We start from the raw sequence: 22,439 nt of genomic DNA, 5'->3' as shown, positions 1-22,439 counted from the left end.
AGCTTTAGAGAGCTCCTGAACCAGGAGATCTACTCCCCGGGATCTCTAAGGGCATGCAAATTGTTAAAAATTATTTGAATACCAATGAAAGTTTTATCACACTCTTGCAATTACTTTTTTTAGAATAACAGGCAGGTGTACAATTTTAATTACAGCACTGGTGAAGACTGACAATAGTACTGAAAGGTATAGCTATTCAAATTTGATGACACTTTCTATCTGTTTACCACAAAAATTTTGTTGTGTATTTGAGATATTTTTTCCTAAAATGTGTTTGCTTACTTGCTGTTTTCCACAAAGACTATGTGGGGTATTGTTCAGAAACTACTGGACGTTAGAAATCACAGGCATATAACCTTGTGGGAATGGAAATAGTCCCCTTCATCATTCTTACCTATATAACATATGCCAATTGCCTGTGGCTATATAACTTAACACATACTGCTACGCCTTCACTTCAGAGGTGATCAAAGTAATTAATTTCCTAAATCTTACCTGTGCCAGTCCCTTTGCAACATCTAGACATGGAATGGGATCTGAAGTAAGAGACAAAATTTCAAGAATTCTTTCTCTTAGAATTGTGTGTAGTAGAACTTGTAATAATATGTGTTCACATGTTGCTTTAAATCTTTGGTTATATTGTCAGACATTTACATATGTAGGATTACTATGAACTTGAACTATGTATCCATTATAACAATGGAAGTAGTTACATGTCTAAGTAACAACGGATGCTATTTTTTTCTTTATTTTTTTAATCTTGTTTGCAAGCCTCAAGTATGAGGCTTGGAGTGTTGGAGAAAGAAGGTAGTTTCAGAGTGGTCATACTCACAGGAGGAAAACAGAAAAAAAAGGCTTCTCTCTCTCTCTCTTATCAATATATTTGTTCCTGTATTTTCAATAGTAGGGTGCTGGAAAGAGAAGGGATGATGATGTTTTACACCCTCTTTTTAGCTGCTTCTCCCGTTCAGATGGGCAAGTATGGATCAGAACTTAATTGTCAGGAGCATGTAAAATAAAGCCTTTCTCTTTTCTCTTATAGGGAGATTGCCTATTTATAGTCCCAAACTACAGTGAAATTTCAAAAATCTAAAATATACTAAACATTCTGCTAGTCTAATTCCCATATTATAGAATCATAGAGTCATAGAACAGTTAGGGTTCGAAGGGACCTTAAAAATCTTCTAGTTCCAACCCCCCCTGCCATGGGCAGAGACAACCCACTAAATCAGGCTGCCCAAGGCCCCATCCAACATGGCCTTAAACACCTCCAGGGATGGGGCATCAACAACTACCGACCTATTCCAGTGTCTCTCCACTCTCATGGTAAAGAAATTCTTCCTAATATCTAGTCTAAATCTACCCTTCTCCAGTTTGAAGCCAGAAGTTTCATGTTAAAGCAATTGCTCTTGTAACCACTGTGGTGCAGTAGGATTATGAGTGTCGTTAAGAAAACATATTGCAAAAAAAAAGTCAAATAAATGAGTTATCCATTTCTCAGCATTCTCTGAATCTGTAATCCTTAACTAAAAATTAGACCAAAACCACTCAAACTTTGGTCCTTAAAATCATTAATGTGTGGAAATCAGAAATACAGGCAACTCACTTCTATCATACCTAGATGAATTCATAGACCAGTTTTTGCAGTGATGTACAAGCAGGAGTATTTCATATTGAACTTCAGACTGAATATGTAATAGCTTAAAATCTCCTTTGAGGGCATTTTATCTTTAATCAGGCTTTTCTCATTGTAGCAAAGGTTTTTAACTTAGAGTTAATTCACTCCCTCATTCTCTTCTAATAAAAAAAAAGAAATGAACACAGATTCTACAATTTCTGTGCTAAATTACTTTCATCACTTGAAATTTTTCACGTTTTTGCATCTTAAATGAAATTTTCTGTTGAAAGTTATGCTTTTGCCTGGTGTTTTCCTATGTTGTGTCTGAGAATATTTAGATGACTTACAGAACAAAATATTATAAATTCTGGATATACAAATTCTATGGTATAATGTTTCTTATTGTAAGTTTTATAGCCAGCTAAACACTCTTTGCAAACATAAGAAAATAAAAAATTTACCAGGAGGTGATAATACAGCTCATCTGCAAGCCTGTGGTACAAATCCATTGTCAGATTTTTTAAATGGAGGTAAATGTGAGATAATTTGCCCATTTTTAGTACAGGTTAGCTTAACTATGGAGTTAAAGGATCTCTTTCAGCTTCAGGAATCACTGCAGAAGGTACAACATTGCGGTGCCTGAGAGGCCATATGGTTTTACGTCTCCTCCCAGCAAAGCACAGGAGATGAGCCAAGAGGCAGTCAGAAAGCGAGCCATGTTGCTCATAACAGTTGAAATGTCCAGCTGGAATCTGAGTCTCATCCCTTCTCATAATTTACAGTGCAACGTGATATTGCCTCTGTTTCTGTTTTCTGTCTGTCTAGTCCCTGGAAAAGTCTTTTTATAAACCATCTGCCCTATAACAGGTTTTGTGATAAAAATTCACATAAAATGTGTTCAGATACACTCTTAATGACTTTGGCTAAGCTATCCTGAGAATCTACTCCCATTAATAAATTATTTTGAAGTGTGGTATTAGGAAAACATGAAGCTCTGAAAATTGTGGCAAATAGGGTGGGCAAACAGGGCATTGCATCTCATAAAGGCTTCGATTGGCAGTTTGCATGAAAGCAATACAGATATGGGGCCCTGGAACTTCAAGGTCAGGCAAATTAGAATGTAGGTGAAGGTCCTTCCAGAGGGTTGCCTAGGGCGAGTCAGTCAGTCCCACGCATTATGACTGCCTCTGTGAAGAAAAAAAGGAAGGTAAGTGTTGGAGGTGACTCCCTTCTGAAGAGAATGAAGGGCCCAATGCAATGACTGATCCCACAGGAAAGTGTGCTGTCTCCCTGGAGCCCGAGTTAGAGATGTTACTAAGAAACTTTACTAGGAAACTCCCTGGTCTGGTACAGCTCTGTGATTATTGCCCACTATTGGTTATACAGGCTGGAAGCTGTGAAATAGCAGAGAGAAGTCCAAAAGCCATCAAAAGGGGTTTCAGGGCACTGGGGCAGTTTGTTACAGGTTCAGGAGCATGGGTAGTATTTTCCACAATCCCATCAGTGGCAACGAAGTCCACTGAAAGGAAACACAGATAAACTCACCTGATTAACATGTGGTTCAGTGGCTGGTGCTGTTGGTGGAATTTTGTTGGTTTTTTTTTTTTTTTTTATCATGGGGAGGTTTAGACAGTGCCAGTCCTCTTGGCAACAGATAGGCTTCAACTGCTTCAAAGGGAGAAAAGGATTCTCACTGGTGAGTTGACAGGGCTCATCAAGAGGCCTTTAAACTAGGTTTGAAGGGAGAAGGGGATATAATTGGGCTCATGAGAGACGAGCTAGGGACGGCATACTGATACTGATGGTGAAATCGATAGCCCAGCTCAAGTGCCTCTAAACCAATGCACAGCACGGGCAATGAGCAGAAGGAGCTGGAGTACATTGTACAGCAGGATAGCTGTAATTTAGTTGCCATCATAGAAATATGGTGGGATGACTCTCGTGACTGCAGTCCTACAAATGATGGCTATAAGTTCTTCAGAAGGGATAGGCAAGGAACATGAAGACAGTGGTGTGGCTCTGTACATTATGGAGGGCTTCAGTTGCATAGAGCTCAATGACTATGACTGTAAGGTGGAGTGTTTATGGGTAAAAGGGCTAAGTTTGCAGATGACACCAAATTGGGCAGGAGTTGCAATCTGCTCAAATGAAGGCTCTATAGAGGGACCTAGACAGGCTGTGTCAAGTCATGCGCCTGGGGAAAAAACCCATGCAGTGCTACAGGCTTGGGGAAGAGTGGCTGAAAAGCTGCCTGGCAGAAAAGGACCTGGGGCTGTTGGCTGACAGCCAGCTGAGCATGAGCCAGCAGTGTGCCCAGGTGGCTGAGAAAGTCAACAGCATCCTGGCTTGTATCAGAAATGGTGTGGCCAGCAGGAGTAGGGAAGTGATCATGCCCCTGTACTTTCTGCTGATGAGGCCACACCTTGAATACTGTGTTCAGTTTTGGGCCCCTCACTACAAGAAAGACATTGAGGTACTGAAGCGTGTGCAAAGAAGTACAACAAAACTGGTGAAGGGTCTGGAGCACAAGTGTTATGAGGAAGAGCTGAGGGAATTGGGGTAGTTTAAGCCTGAAGAAGAGGAGGCTGAGGAGAGACTTTATCACTTTCTACAACTACCTGAAAGAAGGTTGTAGCGAGGTGGGTGTTGGTCTCTTTTCCTGAGTGGCAAGTAGTAGGACAAGAGAAAATGACCTCAAGTCACGCTAGTGCTGTTCTAGATTGGATATTAGGAAAAATTTGTTTACTGAAAGAATGGTGGAGCATCAGAACAGGCTGCCCAGGGAAACGGTACAGTCACCATCCCTGGAAGTTTTCAAAAAACCTGCAGACAGGGCAATTTGTGACGTGGTTTAGTAGGCTTGGTGGTGTTTGGCTGACAGTTGGACTTGATGATTTGGAGGTCTTTTTCAGCCTTAACAATTCTATGATTTGACATTCAGCAGTGGTGACATTAGGCTCACGTGACTAGCCCTTCCATTCACTGGATTGAAAGAGTACTTTTTTATACATCCATTCCATAATTAAGTCGTAAAACTATTAAATATACCATTTGCAATCCATTTTGTGCTTGGGTAACAAAAGAGAGATCTATTTTACACAGTATTTCACATTGCTTCTAATAATTTAGGTATAATTTCAGTTTTTAAGCAGCATCTTTCATACCTTTATGATAGTCTTATTATATGTTATCTACAAACATAACACTACATTGTTATTTAATATTTTAAATACTTTGTGGTGTAAAATATACCTTACATCTCCTTTATGAACAGTCACATGAAAACTGTGCTATAAGAGTAGCAAGCTATTTCTCTGTCACTTATGAGGGCCAAGTGGTAATTACTTCTGGTAGATATGGCCATTATTTAACCTGAAAACACCTCCCTGAAATAAAAGAGCATATTATGTCCATTTACATGCCAAGAATTAAAAATTCCTCTGCGAAGAAATGCAAATACAAGCAGTAGGACAATAATTTAATTCTGTGTAATTTCTGTCTGATTCTTTCAGGAGCGAGAGTGCTTGTGTATTATTGGTTCTAAAGAGTGTAGCAAAGTAAATGTTTGCTGTGGACATAAGATTCCCTGCTTTAGTTTTGTCATTCTCATTATCCGGTTATACATAATTTTTTTTTTAATCTTAAAAATGATCACTGATGATTAAGTTATTTAAACACTTCATCAATACTTTCATAGCTGGAGTCGTGAGAACTCTTCCTCTTATTTCTGCATTCAGTATATTTTTTTGTTCTTTCTGCCTTCTTTAGACTCCAAAAGTTTTTGATATTTGAGTCTTGATCAAGCTTTTCTTCTTTCATTTTCTTTTCCTCACTCTGAGCTCGGGAAGACTGTTTCTACCTTGGATACAAGCTATATCTGAAGTTGTACTGATTTAATGTGTAGAGCACATCTTGCTGTCTAACTAACAAACAAAAAGGAAATCATACCTTTTACTTTTATAACTAGTCTGATACTTCTCTCTAATATTTGTAACATAGACAAAATACGTGTGGGTTATTTTCGCTCTGAGTTTACTATCATCTGTGTTTGAATGGAGTTTTAAGGTCCAGTACCTTTTTGAATGTGTTTTTATTTCCATCATCTAGAGCTAGCCTGGAAAGGACAAAGCACATGGAGGAAAAGATGCCTCTTCAAAGTCAGAATGCATTCTTAAGTTTGGACACTAGAGATCCACTAAGGTGTATGCAGCTGCTGGGCAGCGTGCTTTCTTTTCAGTTCTGCAGCGGCTCCAATTTTCTTTTATTCACAACCAATATTAATTTTTGGTGAGCTACTCTTATGAAATTGGACATTTTTTTCTCTCTACATGGAAAAGGTATGAAGCAGCATCAGGACGTGTTCAAATTGGTCTTCAGAAAAAGGTGATTCTTCACTGAAACAGTGGTCAGACACTGGAGCATGGTTTTACAGGGAAGTGGTCACAACACTGAACCTGTAAGAGTTCGAGGAGCATCTGCACAATGCTCTGAGTCATGTGGTTTTGTTTAAGGTAGTAGTGCAAGGAGCAGGGAGTTGGACTCAATGATCCTTAGAAGTCCCTTCCAATCTGAAATATTCTGATTTTTTTTGTAGGGGTACAGAATAAAGCTGTGGAGCGAAGGAAGAGGGACAAGTAGCTTCAAGTGAAGCCTTGGGTCCCAGCTGCTGACAGAAATTGCTGGGCACACAGAGGACTGGCTGCTTGCTGGCTTCCCATAGGATAACCTTTGGAAAGGCAGCAGCCAAATGCCTCTTTTTTCATGAGAAGGCAATAGTTAATGTTCTATAACCACTGTCACTTTAGAAATTATAAGAAAAGGACAAAAGAGAACACTAAATCAGTGTTTTTCAGGCAGCTATTGTAGAGGAGCAGCATGACTGCAGTGGTAGCTCTGTGCAGAGGAGTGTCTGATACACTAGATATGAGCCTCAGCTCAGTACCTTAGTATTTAATCTCAGTGTTAACTTTTCTCTGGAGTATCTGTAACAAGACTAGATGTGCTCTGAAGTAGATTTCAATAATCAGCAGCTCTTTTGCCAGCAGTTCACAGTCCTCTGCTTAATTTTTTTCTTTATAGGCTTTTCATTTTTCCTCATTGCATTTAAATGCAAGTCTGGATGTTTCCACTGTTTCTAGAAAACCGGCACTAGGAACTAGGAACTAGGAAAAAGGATGTTTTGTCTCAATTCTCAAGTATTTTATCCTCAATATTGAAATATAGTCTTTTTTTTCCCCCTACACCATACCAGTGGAAAGGAACTATGAGTTTGATTTCATTGTAGAAGTAGAGGCTGAGTGGGAAGAGGTTATTAGTGTTTTGCATGGCAGTACAGAAGTGTTAGTGTTTAAACGTTAATCCATTGCCATCTGTCCTGCTGTTGTTACACCCAAGCTATTGGCCAGTACAGAAAGCATAACTACTACCCAGATGTTCACAGCAGGGAAGAAGTGATTTCCTTTTGTAGGAAAAAGATCACAGAAGTCAAAGAAATAGACATTATTTGGAGGTTTTAAGTAGGATTTGAGGAATACCTTCAAGAGATGGTTCTAGCTCTTTGTCTTTAGCTTTATCAATTGCTAATACTTCATTTAACTGCAAAAACAGATGCTGTGCATGCATTGTGCCATTCACAAGGCTACTGCTGGGTGCTAAGCATTATTAAATTACCTACAGCATCTGGACCTTTAGCAAGTCCCTGACAGGACATTAAGATTTTATTTTTACCCCCTTTTTTCCCCTGATGTTCAGACAACTCATTAATATTGTTAAGAATATTATATTCTAATAGGAGTGGCTTAGGTAAAGGATGAAATAAGGGCAAATAAATGCAAAGCCATTTTTTAACTTAATTAAATAGAAAAACAGAATTAATTAAAAAAGAGAGAGAGAGAAGAGCAGTGAGATCTTTCTGATGTTCTCCTTTGCTTCTGAGCTACAGAGAATACTGTGAAGAAGAAACTCAACAGCATGCTGCTGCTGTTAAAGATGGTGAAGTGACAGCAAAGAGATTTATCAAAAATAGGTGTGAGAAGTAGCTTGATTGTAATAATAGAGTCTTGCTTCAGCTAAATTATCTTTAAAAAGTTTGAGTTCTATTAGTTATCTTACTAGCCAGCTATGGGGAATTAGTCTGTTTCTATATGTAAAAGAAATTTTTGCGAGTGGATAGTCAGGCTTGGACATATTTGTCCGTACAAGATCATGAACCTCTTAGACCACAAGTTATACTTCATATCTACTAGATGACTGGTATTAAAAGATAAATAAAAACCTTCTGTTTTCTAGAAATTCCTCTCATGTGTCTTTAGAGTACCAGAAATTGCATCTCAGTTCCTTTACAATTCTTATGCAATTAAACACTAATGTTGAAGCTTACTTTATATTTATTGAACTGCTTTGTTTGAGTACTACAAAAATACGCAGTTGCAAAATCAACCACTGTATATTACAGTATAAACTTTAATAATATATTGGAAAATACCAGGTAACATCCAAAAGTACAATATAGCTGGTTTGTTGTGCTTATTTATTAAGATAATTAGGTTTATATGCCTTTTAATTACTTTGCCTCCAATTAGAACTGTATGAGTTTCAAATTCCATGTTATGCCAACACTACAGATGTTTAATTGTGCCATTTGTAGATGGGCAGAGCTATCTTGATGTAATTTGTCTCAAACATGTGCAGACATTTAAAGGTGTATATAATATAGATTTTCAAACTTTCTGTAATACATAAATATATATCTGAAATCTTTTTCCTTAGGTTATTCTTAGGGTAATAAATATTGCAGTTGCAGCTGAATTGTGAACAGATGGCACTGAATTAATGATTAGCTGAATAGAGCTTTGGATGGATCTCGGAGAAAAGAGGCAAATACATTAGCTTTGGAAAAAGGGGTGGACATCTCAGGAGGACTAGAAGGAGGAAGTGAGATCATGCAGAGAGAAAAGCAGAAGGGCTAAAGCCCAACTAGAGCTTAAATTGGCCAATTCTACGAAAGCTAATAAAAAACGTTTCTACAAATACATTAACAAGAAAAGGAGGGCCAAGGGGAATCGCCATCCTTTACTGGATGCAGTGGGAACAAAGGATGAGGATAAGGCTGATGTACTTAATGCCTTCTTTGACTCAGTCTTTAATAGTAAGGTGAGATGTTCTCTGGGTACTCAGATTCCTGCGACAAAAGACAGGGAGGAAGAGCAGAACAAATCTCGAATGATCCAAGAGGAAATGCTTAGAGACCTACTCAGCCAATTAGACATTCACAAGCCTACGGGGCCGGAGGAGGTCCACCAAAGATTAATAAGGAAGCTGGCAGAGTTGCTTGCCAAACCTCTTTCCATCATCTACCAGCGGTCCTGGTTGACTGGGGAAGATCTGCTTGACTGGAGGCTGGCAGGTTTTACGCCCATTTACAAGAGGGGTCAGGGGAAGCATCTGGAGAACTACAGGCCTGTCAATCTGACCTCAGTGCTGGGGAAGGTCATGGAACAGGTCCTCTTGAGTGCTATCATACAGCACACACAGGACAACAGGTGATCAGGCGCACTCAGCATGGGTTTATGAAAAGCACTTCCTGCCAAACCAACCTTGTCTCCTTTGTTTCATATGTATTTCTCTTGTATAATTGTATGCTTTATTCATATGCTAATAATTTATGTTGACAATTGGTATTATTCACTGGAGTCTAATGCTAAAAAAAGTAACAAATACGTGCACTGCTTCTTCTGGCCTGGCACTTGTTCCAGTTTCTCTTCCCTGAGTAGGTAATCATTCAGATCAGGAAACCTTAAATATCAGCCTCTTCCAAAAGTAGTAGTTTTCTCATATCTCCCTAGCATGGCCTTCAACTATTGACAGACCCAGTTAGGCATTTTTTTTAACTGCTACTTTCACTCTTTTTTGATATAATGAATTCAGTCCCTTCTCTTCCTCAGCAAACAGAACACAGAATATTTTCTATTTATCATGAATGCTTGCTTGTGTGTATGACTTGCTTTCAACTGAAAGCTCTCTTTATTCAAATTCCTCAATGCTTCTGTTCAGCAGATATGAGGCCTTCATTTTCATTATTACAGCTGCATTCACTGAAAAATTTCTGAGATTTCTGGTGGCCGAAATAATATAACATCTCATATTCCTATGAGTATTAAATAAATTTTATGTAGGTGTATATTTCACATATTTTGATTTTAGACCCAGCTGGGGGTTGAAACTTTATTAAAAATGCCATATCTCTTTTATCTCCAATTCTAGAAATATCAACATTTTCTCATAACAATAACTGTCTTAGTCACACAAAAATACCCTGAGTTTAATGTTTAAATAAGCCATTTTTCATTGAAGAATCAAAAGACATTGCATAGAATTTCATCATGTTTGCATTTGCAAAGATTATAAATTTGTGGTAATTCCCTCTGTATTCCGAGCCCATATTTAAATCAAAGTGGTTGATTTCTTATCTGTGTCTGCCAGGTGGACATGGAAGGTGATATAGAAACCAGGCACAATTACTAGTGTTCATCTACATCCCATTTAAGCACACAAAATGTCTCTATCAACAGAAGAGAAAAAACGTAACTTCTTGTGTATCTAGTATTGTTGATAGTTTCTGTTCCTCCTGCATGTCACTTTCAATCTGTGTTTCAGGAAGTTGAGAATGAATGGAAATGCATTTTAGTATGGCTGGAAACTGACCGGATGATGAAGCAAAGCAAATATTAACTTCACCCTGGTTTTTTAACATTTGCATTGCTTTCATTGTTGTTGATAGAGGTGGGAGTGCACTGCTTTACTGCTAAGAAAGAAAAAACATATGAGCTTAATATATGAAGTCCCAAGAAGTTTCTGTGTGCTAGATGAGTAATGAATGGTATTAGAGATTCTTAAAAATCTTAAAAATTAACTCTAAATTAATATTTGGATTGAAACAATTGCAATTAAGGAAATCACAACTTTTAGTTTGTCTATTTCGTCTCCAGTAATGACTTTCTGCATCACTTCTTATGTTCACAGGTAACATACAAGCATTGTTACATCTATCGTATAATTTTATGGAAAGTTGGAAGGCAATTGAACTTTGTGGAAAACATTCAGGGGAAAAAGAGGACTTCAAACCCCCATATCCTTTCCCAATGCAAACCCCAATGGTACAGTGCATTATAAAGAAAAATATGCATAACCACAGAATTAGTTGAGAAGAAGTTTAATCTGCTGGTAGGGGAAATCTAAACTGGCCAGCAAGCTGTAGCAACTGTGCCTGCTCTCCAAATAGTGGAAAAATTCCCAATATGCTACCCAGGATGAGCAGTAATTTTCACAGTTTTGTAGTAATGCCAACCCCCACACGCACCTGAACTACCTATGCATACTTAGCACATACAGAAAATTTGATCTCTTGTCTTAGTAACAACGCTAGAAGTTTGCATTTCTATTATGTGATTATGGTATTACAGAAAGCAAATTTTTTATCTGATCAGCATTAAATTCTATAAGCAAATTTTTTATCTGATCAGTATTAAATTGTATTTGGTAAATGGAGCGTTTACTTTAAAATTGTGTCTTTATAGTCATGTCTAAACCTTGGAAGACTAGTTTGTTCTTGTAGTATTTATTATAATTCAAAGTAGTGGTTATAATTTGTTTTCCTAAATAACAGTGAAGTGGAACAAGACATCGCTGACTTTTAACAGCAAAATATTAAAAACATACTTTCTTTGTGGTTCTTATTCTAATACTACTTAATAAGCAAGTCAAACTAGGCTCAGTAAAAATTCAAGATAGACAGAGTTCTTGTCTTGAAATTTAATCTCTATTAGTGTTAATTTAGGTTACAATACTATAATTTTCTGTATCCATATTGTGTATGCTGCCCAACATTTTCATTTAACATATCTTCACTGTAGCTAAAATGAATAATTTTATGCTTTGTACTATTTTTAATGTGGCTTATTTAATGATGGTTTTGATTATGCAACTACTGTGCAGCAATTGTGTTATAAACCATTATTATATAGGCTACATGGATGAACATGAAATATAGATTTTTATCTCTATACTTCAAATTAATGGAATTTCACAGAAACTCAGTAATTTAAGTCAGTGTTATACAACTAAATTTAAAATTTGTGGAAATTTGAACTTTGTGGAAAAGTTCAAAAGGGGAAAAAGAGGACTTCAAACCCCCGTATCCTTTCCCAATGCAAAAACCGATGGTACAGTGCATTATAAAGAAAAATATGCATAACCACAAAATAAAAAATAATTTTAGTGGACACAAGATTATGGGAGTTTGCCATTGGCATCCCTTAATCCTGATTATAGCTATTAGAAAGCTGACTGCATTTCTAGTATGAAATAAGATAGTACTGTAGTATAAAGTAGTGCAGCTAGAAAGCTATTCAGATAGCCATGGGTTTGGTAGAAACTGATTTTCCAAACAGAATTTGGAACATAGATTTTCTTACACACTTCTCTGGTCTGAATTTTGTATTCTTCAAGCAGATATGATTTACTGAAAATGAGTATAGTGGATAAAGTGATTGTTCTACAAGTTTGAGCTAGAAATATCAAAATATTTGCTTTGTTCATGCACAGTATTCTACAAAGTGATTCTCTTGTAATTTTTGTTATTAGTACTATTAAAGATTTAGACATTTTGGGACGTGTATGTAGAACGTTTTTGGAACAGCAATTTGCATTACAGATGAGAAGATAATACACTAATGCACTGCACGTGCAACTGCTTACTCTTATTTCAGCTGGGAAATGAAAATGTAATGAAACAGAATTCCATTTTGATAACATTGATTACTCTGTAGGCAGTTTAATGTTTCAAAGCCATTTTCATAACATTCACATCCTGATCTATGTCAGAGACCAACTTAACATGTATTCTGTTTTGTTACAAATCTCTCAAGTGGCTTGAATACACAAACCACTGTTTCAACAGTAAGTAAGTAATACTACGTGATATATGCTCTTAAGTCCTGAGTGCAATATAAAGTAAAAGCTCATTTCTTTTAGCATAAAAAAATAGTTATAACCTGCAATAATATTTGACACTAGCTGAAATCTGGGTGTAATTTTATGCAATGTAATGCTGAAGAATCACAAATGCTGAGCATCAAAAATACATGTATTTCTTTGTGGAAGCTCCAGATCATTGTTCTGTCAGTCATTCTTCATGAAAATCTGTATTATCCTAAATAAACTGCAAGTTTTAAGAGGCAATTATTGAAACATGGGCCCTTACTTGGAGTGATATATAATAAGTAGGAACGTGGCAGGTCTTCTTTTCTCTTTGATTTCTCTCATGTTTTTTGTTAGCTCCTTTTCTCTATAGGACTAACAGCTTTCATATATATAATTTAACAGCATCACTGTACTTCTAATACCATTTACTTTTTGGCAGCTAAGCAATCATCAACTCTTAAATAAAGACGGAACTAATTAGTATTAAGTTATTTGTGATCATCCTGTGGTTTCCTGACCCATAACTAAGGCTATAGGAAAAGGACAATGAATACTCTTTTTAATGCATTATATTTTTTTCTGATTGGTTGAGAAGGGTGTTTTGTTTTTCATAGAATCACAAAATCATAGATAGTTTGGGTTGGAAGGGACCTTTAAGGGTCATCTAGTCCACCCCTTTGCAGTGAGCAGGGACATCTCCAACTCAGTCAGGTTGCTCAGAGCCCTATACAACCTGACCTTGAACGTTTCCAGGAATGCATCATCTAGCACCTTTCTCGGCAACTTGTTCCAATGTTCCAACAACCTCATTGTAGAAAATGTCTTCCCTATTTCTAGTCTAAATCTACCCTCTTTTAGTTTGAAACCAGTACCCCTTGTCCTACTGCTGCAGGCTCTACTAAAAACTCTGTCCACTTTGTTATATTCTCATTACCTGTCTCCATAAATGAGCGTGGTATTTTTTCAAACAGCTCTCTGGACAATGCTTCACGTAAAGCTGAATGTACTCAGTCTACCTACGTTTATTACCTCTTACAGCACATCTATCATGAATGACCTTTAACTAGATGTTGTAGGAGGAATTTTCAGCTTTTTGACCTCAGATTGTTTACCCAAAACTTGACTGAAGTATGCTCTCTGCTCTTGAAGTGACATTCAAGGGCTCTCCCTCCTCCTCCTCCTCCTTGGTGAAGTTTCTCTCCAAAGGAAACACAAGCACTCATGCAGGGTGCCGGGCAGGCACACCAGTCCAGATGATGTCACACCAGTCTAGCACATGCACAGGTACCAGTTACCAAGCACCATGAATGTGTTTACTCTGCATTTTTGCGACTGGTGGTACCCTTATGTCTGTGCAACGTCTTTTCCTTCCGCAAAGTGGGGTAATAATAATACCATGTTTTGTATATAGTGGTGTTTAAAGGCTTTAAAGTGTGTGATCTTCTTGATTATTGTGATAGTCTACCAAGTGCTATATTTGACAATATGTTCTGGTATAAAAAAGCTTCATGTCCAACATTATGGTAGTTATTCAGCAACCTGAAACCATAAACTTATTCTTTTTAAATACAATTCCTATTTCTTGTTAATTGAAATTACTCCTACAACAGAACTCTTACCTATGCTTTCCAATAATAATTCAGAATGCAGCCCTCATGTAATATGTTTCAGTCTAAGGACTATCTTAGAACAGAATGAAATTTATAAAATAATTGAAAAACCGACTTGTTGAGAAAAATAAATGCACAATTCTAGAATGGCTTTACGATTTTTGAAATCAAATTTGTGATTAAAACAGGAAAAAATATTGTTCCAAATAAAATTATATTTTAGGTCAATTTTAATATGGCTTTCATAAATTTTGCATTAAATTAATGTCTTTTAATTCTATGACTTTAATTATTTCAAAATGAAACACAAACATTTCCAAACAAAACCAAAATCCAAATAAAAAATAAATACTTTTCCAAAAATATATCAAAATGGAATGTTTTGATCGAATCAGAATTTTTTTCATAATTTTAAACAGAAACGGTAAGGAAATACATATCAATGAATAAAAGCTAGACACTGTAAAAAGCTTATGTAAGATGTAAATGGTTTCTCTGTTTGCCATAATGAGCCTATTCAATTTTAAACCTTTCAGTGTACAATTTATTAGGGCTACCTAGACAACTCAGTAAGAGGCCTGTTTGTTTCCCTTCCAGAAAACACAATGACAAAACAGAAATGATACAAAGTGCAGACACACTTGTACTTGCACCTGTAATGAACTGACTAAACATAATAGCAGCATCCATTCTTACTTCAAATATGAAGCTACCGCTTATTCTTTAATCAATAACATTAGAAATTACTTTGATGTTCTCTCAGACATCTTCCTTCAAGACACAAGGTTTCTAGAAGCACTTGTATTCAACAAGAAATGGTGTTTAGCCTCTACAAGTCTTCCCATTCTGAACAACAAGAAGCATTTTAGAATAGACATTTCTGTGTAATGACATCTAAAGAGGACTATACCTTGGTTTTAATATTGTGCACAATGTTTGCTATAACTATCATATATAATTTGGAGCATTGAATCATAGCTGTGTGTAAATTATCACTAGATAATATAGTCTTCAAATCTATAAAATGTCATGTATAATTTCTGCAGGTATTTTAAAGCAGTTTATGATTTATTATATTTTCTGCCTCTTCTAAATGAATAAAATAGTAATATCATCTGTTTTATTACGATACTTAAAGTAATCTTAGTTACGTAGTTGTCTCAATTTCATGGAGATAATTGGATATAGACAACAGCAGCATGATTTATTTTGCAATGGAATAGTTTTGCAAAATGACATATAAGCTCAATATATTTGAAAACTAAGAAATAAAATGAAAAAAAATATTAATTTACCTTCTAATTTCCTCTTGTGTTTCTACCACTGAACAGATGTAACAGTCTGTTGAACTAACCAGAGGCCTAACAACGCCTAGATCTCACTGGGTTTCATAAAATAAGCATTCATGTAACAAATAAATATGTATGTGATGGCTTTTGTAAAAGATATCTTTATCTGTGATGGTGCAAAAGAACTGAGTATCCTTCCCAACTGTATTGCTAGCATGCATTGCTAGCTGAATGTTAACATTTGTAAAAATTAATTCAGTTGTCATCAGGGACAATGCTACCAGGGGCACCGCCGCTGAAATATTAGAAAGTGTTTAAGAATAATTGTTGATTTCAGTAAGACAGTGTGTGGATGTGTATTGTGATTGTATTTATCCTGATCACAATTAGACTTTGTTATACATTTTACTAGTGAGCATCTTGAAATGTTTGCAAGATGTAGCATTTATCCAGTGACTAACATTAGGTTATCTAAAATCTGTCCCTATCTATCTTTAAAAAAAAATAGTATTTTTTTCAAAACAAAGACAAAAACCTGTTTATCACATTTAAAATAAAGTTTAAGTGTATGAAGAAGGGGAGAAAATACCATTTTACACTTATAAAACAGAATAAACTGTCTACCTTCAAGAAAATGGGGAATCACAAGTATTTTTATAATTGATTTTCCTTTCACATTAACAAATTAAAAATAACCAGAAATTTTTCACATTACAAATATAAGTTCATCTAAAAGTAAGAGGAATTGTTGATTTGATTTTATAACTGATTCCACAAATTAAGGGCTGGTATGTATATGCCTCATTCAAAACTGCATATTAAACTGAAAACTTCTACATTATGTAAGCAAGTGCTTCACAAACCTGTAAACCAGATTGATAAACTGAAATCGCATACATGGTTTCCTTTACCTATAATGCCTTCTTCATTATATTTACCCATATAGATTGATGGGTCATTTCAGGTGTACATTAGAAATCTACTTAAGGATCAATGATAAATTTGTCAGTTATTCCCTGAAATCTTGTCATTTACCTTACAGCTTGTTGTGTTGTATGCAGCTCAGTTTTAACACCATTTTCGGAACTAAAGTTTTGCTTTCTCCTGTTAGTAAAATAAACTTTAAAAAAATCAGAAACGATTTAGCAGACAAAACACTGAAGAATAACGATAAAACTGGCAAATGGAAAAGCAGAAATTCAATAGAGTTTTAGAATCTGCAGGGTTTTTTATTGCATTATTAGATGCAGTTCCATGGGTCTGCTTCATTTCGGGGGTTTGAAGCTACAAGGCATTTGGGAGTTTTGTTTCATAGAATATGAGATAAATTGTGATATCTCAGTTCCCTTTTTTTGTTTGTTTGTTTTGTTGGGGTTTTTTTGTTTCATTATTCAACTGTTTGAGTTTGCAGTAGAACAGAGTGAAAAATACCCTTTTCTGCTGTGGTGATTTGTTGGTCTGTATGGAATAGGCTCATATGTTATGGTTTTTTTCCTTTAGCAAGAAACTGCAATTTAAGCTAAGCAATCCCCAGAAAACTTTGTCTGAATTTCAAGATCTCAGAGTTTAAGTACATTGTAAATTCTTGCATTGACTTCCACACATGACACTGAAATGGGTGTTTGTCAGAGTTACGTTCAACCCTATCCTGATATGCAATAGTGAAATAGTAATTCTACAAATTAATTTAACAATATTTTATAATACAAATTACCTACCCAGCTTAGAGAAAGACAGCTATTTCATAAAACCCCATATATTGATATGTTTTGGATATTCCATGTATGCTGACTATTAGGTTTGTTCTTACAAAATATCTTAGATAAAACATTCACTTCCTTGATTTCAGGAGCTGATGCTGTGGAGGCCCAGTGTAAGAGATTTGAAGTGAGGGCTAGTGAAGGTGGAAAAGTGTTGTTTTCTGCAGATGAAGATGAGGTTGTCATTGGAGCCGACAGACTGAAAGTAACAGGTATGGTAACAACAAGGTTTCTAAATGGATGTAAAGTCCTTTTTTATTGTCTTGGGCTTTTTTTTATTTTTTTTTTTTTATTTATACCCTTAGTAATAGTTAATCTATCAGTCTAAAAGTTTCAGCCACTGGAAAGGAAAAAATCTTTTTGTCATCACTGATTGTTTGACAAACCAAAAGATATTGCATAATCTAAAATCAATTCTTCTAAAGGAACACTTGAATTTAAACTCTGCGGGACCAGCTGTGGCACAAATCACTGTTTCCACAGTGATTTGGCTTTTATGTTACCATTAAGCATTGTTTTGTTGTAGCTATGCCATTTGTTTAGGTAATACCCCTTCACACTGATAAAAACTATCCTTATATGCTATGAGATTTGTGGGTTTTGAATACAAAGTATCAAGCCTAACTCACATGTGAGTTAAGGGTATGTACTCTGCTTTACTCTCAGTAACTAATTTGATGTTAGAAATATGTTAGCTTATAAAACAAAGAAAAAAAAAAAAAAAACAAAAAACCCAAAGCCATAACAGTTACCTAAGTTTGTTTTAGATAAATGCTTTAAATTTCACTGCTTAATAAAAACTTACCTGAACTTAGGGTGGACTTCAGCCAACCACTCACAACCTAGAATAAGACAAAAAACTTGAATTTCTTCACCAGTCAAGGATGTTTAGCTTTTGTTCGGTTTATATCTGGGAACGCCTGCTTTAGAGAGTTTGAAGAAGTTCAGTTGTGTAGAAAGTATAAAATGGTTCTAATTTATGATGATTATATCTATTCCAGTCTGTGAAACTAAGAAATACATTAGTAGCAGCTTTAAGCCTTTTCTAAAACAAACAAACACATAAATAAATAAATAAATAAAATTTAATAGTTCTACTTCTATGTAATGCCAGATACAGCATTAAAATAGATTCAAGTCAAGCTGTGACTGAATTTTGTTCACAAGCCTCAAAACTGTTGCTTGCCCATATGTGTGGTATACCTTCTCTTCCCCTTTAATTCCTGTCTGGCCTCTGCCTATCTTTTCTAGCCAATCTGTTTTAATACTGCTAAGGCAAAAGAAAAGTTTTTTAAAAGCAGGCAGTTTAACGATGTTGCAGTATCCAATACAATATACTAAATTGTATCAGTTTGCCAAATTTGGGAATTGGGAGAAGGGAGACATCAGTGTTTTGTTGAGTCAACAGCAATTCTTCATAAATAGTAGGTGTGCAAGATTTTACCATAGTGAAACCTTAGACAGTAAGTGGAATAACACAAGAAGAAAAAAAGGGAATCATACTGAATCCTGCCAAGGTTCAAACTTAATCAGAATATTAAATACTGAGAAAGTTAATCTTAAACACACAGTTGACACAGGAGATTTCAAACCATTTATCGTAAATTAAGAAAATAACACATCTTACAAATGGCACTGAGGATTAGATTCCTTGAAATTAAGAAATGTAATCATAAGTTGTAGATGTTGTGGTATGTTTTTTAATCAGACTTCAAAAGCAAAGCTCTGCTCGACCGTCTTTAGCTTAAAAGTGGTTTAAGTGGCGTAAGATATCATAGCACCTGTTGATATCAGTTGTATAGAAAACAAAACTACTAATAAAAATTACTCCGTGATAGGATATAAGATTTTTCCTTCTGAAAAGAGCACAATTTCTCCTTAATTCTAGAAATACACCCGATCCTTTGTGTATTTATATTAAGCTTCCCAAACTATATTAAAAAAAGAAAAAGGGTGATGCTGGGGGATAGAGAAGGTGAGGAAAGCCTAATTTAGTGCTGCTCTGATATATTCACCTGAGTTTCAGGATAACTATGGTTCCTGTCCAACACAGCGGGCACATTTGCCCTGTGTCAACCTCAGCCTCCCAGGAGGGAGAATTCAGGAAACTACAGACCTGCCAGTCTGACCTCAGTGCCAGGGAAGGTCATGGAACAGGTCATTTGAGTGCTATCACACAGCACACACAGGGCATCCAGGTGATCAGGCCCACTCAGCATGGGTTTGTGAAGGGCAGGTCCTGCCAAACTATCCTGATGTGCTTCTATGACAAGGTGACCTGCTTGATGGATGAGGGAAAGGCTGTGGGTGTAGTGTACCTGGAATTTAGTAAAGCCTTTGGCACCACTTCTCACTGTATTCTGGAGTATCGTCTAGGCTACCATTGGCCTGGAGAGGTTTACCCTCTGCTAGTTAAAAACTGGCCAGCTGGTCAGGCCCAAAGCATGGTGGTGAATGGAGTTAAATCCAGCTGGAAGCCGGTCACAAGTGGTGTCCCTCAGGGCTCCGTGCTGTGTCCAGTCCTGTTCAATATCTTTATCAATGACCTGGATGAGGGGACTGAAGGTACCTTTAGCAAGTTTGCAAATGACACTAACCTGAGAGTGTCAGTGTTGATCTTCCCCTGCTGGAAGGTAGGGGGGCTCTACAGAGGGCTCTGAACGGACTGGATTGTTGGGCTGAGGGCAATGGGATGAGGTTTAGCAAAGCCAAGTACAGAGTCCTGCACTTGGGACACAGCAAGCCTGTACAGCACTACAGGCCTGGGGAAGAGTGGCTGGAAAGCTTCTTGGCAGAGAGAGACCTGGGGGTTTTCATCGACAGCTGACTGAACATGAGTCAGCAGTGTGCTCGGGTGGCCAAGAAGACCAACAGCATCTTGTCTTGTATCAGAAATAGTGTGACCAGCAGGACTGGTGAAGCCACGCCTCGAATACTGTGTTCATTTTGGGCCCCTCTCTATGAGAAAGACATTGAGGTCCTGGAGTGTGTCCAGAGAAGGGCAATGAAGCTGGTAAGGGGGCTGGAGAACAAGTCTTACAAGGAGCGGCTGAGAGAACTGGGGCTGTTTAGCCTGGAGAAGAGGAGGCTGAGGGGAAACTTTATTGCTCTCTACAACTACCTGAAAGGAGGTTGTAGAGAGGTGGGTGTTGGTCTCTTCCCAAGTAAAAGGTGATAGAACGTCAGGGTAAGTTTAGATTGGATGTTATGAAAAATTTCTTCACAGGAAAGGTCATTGGGCACTGGAACAGGCTGCCCATGGAGGTGGTTGGTAGATGGAGGTATTTAAAAGGCTGGTAGATGAAGTGCTTGGGGGCATAATTTAGTAGTGGACAGGTATGGTTGGAATTGATAAGCTCAAAGATCTTTTCCAACTTTAGGATTCTATGTTTCTAATGAAGGAAAAAGGATTAGATTTCTAAATTAATGAGGATTTCTGAAACACTTAAACAGAATAACATCATTTCTGAATTTCTGTTTCCCTAAAAAGCTTTTTGCAGCCTAAGTATCAATCTGCAGCTAATTAATAAAGCTAGAATGAGACATTTATGCTTTACTGTTGATTTCAGTCTGAAGCTGAAATTATTTAATGTAGATTTCCCAACGGAGAGTAAAAGTTGTATGATCCATGCAATTGCAAGAAAAGTATTAAAAAAAAACTTCCAAAGGATAGAAAAAATTTCTGTCTTCATGGAAACATAAAATAACAAAATATTTCTTTCATATAGTAGCTCTTTGAATTCTGTCCAAAGTTTGTGTGATAATTTTAAATTCTTAGGCAAACACATGAAAGGTGATGAGTCCCTGTGAGGTGCATCAATCAGATTGTATTACTCTCTATGACATGATATGACTGATGAAAACTGGCAAGGCATCATCAAGTCAAATATCAACTAGAAATATTTTTTTTAGTATTTTTCTCAGGCCTGTGTTTTGATAATCATGGTGCCCTAGGGTGAACATAAGAAGGAGTTATTTTTTGTTTTCTCCATTCTTCCGTGAATATCAAAAAGCAAAAACCAACTACGCTTCTTTGGATATGAAAGTCTCACATGTAGTTATTTAAATGTGATACTACAATGAAAAGCTGATTTTATTTTCTTGCTTAACTGTGAATAGTTTCTCTTTGGAAACAAATCACTGTGAATGGCTCCAATAAACGATGCATTTTGATAATTAATATTCTAAAGCATGCCTATTCATGAGCATTTATAAACCACTATGGCAGTGTGGTTTGTTTGTTTTTTCAATTCAGAAAAAAGCTTTTGTAATGCACAGCTTTAAAAATCTGTAAAGCTGTATACTGTAAGGCAGTATAAGAAATTCTTGATTAATAAATACTTGAAAGATTAAATTTACAGCTTCTCATTGATTATCTTTTTGTAGCATTTTGATTTGTCAGTATTTATATAGGCAGTCTATTCCAGGTAGAAACATATAGCACAAACAGGTTAGTAATCTTGTTATCAATATATTTGCCAGGTAAGAAAAATAAGTAGTCAGAAGTAGTGCTTTTTGCTTTAAGGATGTTGCAGCTGTATAATTACCTATTAAGAATCTCTCACTTTAGAATTAGGCAGTTGGCCGATTTAATTTGAACTTCTTATTCTTCCTTCTGTTGTTACTTTTGCTTTGTCTTTCAGCTATGTTACCTCTTTTCTGTTTTATCATTCAAGAAAAAAAGATTCGGAAATTGCTTTGTTAGGCAGACTGTCAGAATTAACTGTTAGACTGGTAGCTGACTATTGCCCCTTTGGGCAGGGATGCCTCCTACCACCAAGTTTAACACATATCATAGAGCTTTGTAGGGAGGGAAGTGAAAGGCATAACAAAGTAAACATATTGCCAAAGAGCTGGGAAATTAGTGGGAATAAGGAGCTGAGTTTCTAGTAGACTCACGGATTCCTTTCTGCGCATGGTTAAACTTTTCTTCATCCCTTACAATCCTCCTGTCTCAATGAATGGACAGCATCTAAAGCATCATTGAGTCTTCTTCACTCCCTCTGCAGTTACAAGCAAGATTATCTCTTTGACTTCAACTCCTGTTATTTAAATCTTAATACAGAATTTTCTGCCCTGTGCTTTCATTTCGTATTTCTTTTATTTGCAGTGTGATGTTTATAATATATTTTTATAGCAGAATTTGTAAATGCTGTATTAGTGACATTTGTAAGAGTGCAAG

General features: G+C 36.4%; 1 protein-coding gene across 1 annotated transcript in view; it reads left to right on the top strand.

Annotated features, from left to right (window-relative positions):
* The window catches only part of SGCZ (sarcoglycan zeta), a 413,634-nt gene that overhangs the window by 336,226 nt on the left and 54,969 nt on the right, over positions 1 to 22,439 (top strand). The window contains exon 5 of the mRNA XM_009569840.2: positions 17,347 to 17,469. Coding sequence (XP_009568135.1) covers positions 17,347 to 17,469 — 123 coding nt within the window. The remainder of the gene's footprint in view (positions 1 to 17,346; positions 17,470 to 22,439) is intronic.

This window comes from Cuculus canorus, chromosome 4, assembly GCF_017976375.1.
Source record: "Cuculus canorus isolate bCucCan1 chromosome 4, bCucCan1.pri, whole genome shotgun sequence".
Classification (NCBI taxonomy): domain Eukaryota; kingdom Metazoa; phylum Chordata; class Aves; order Cuculiformes; family Cuculidae; genus Cuculus; species Cuculus canorus.
The sequence above is the reverse complement of the archived record's forward strand: the minus strand, read 5'-3'. Positions and strand labels throughout refer to the sequence as shown.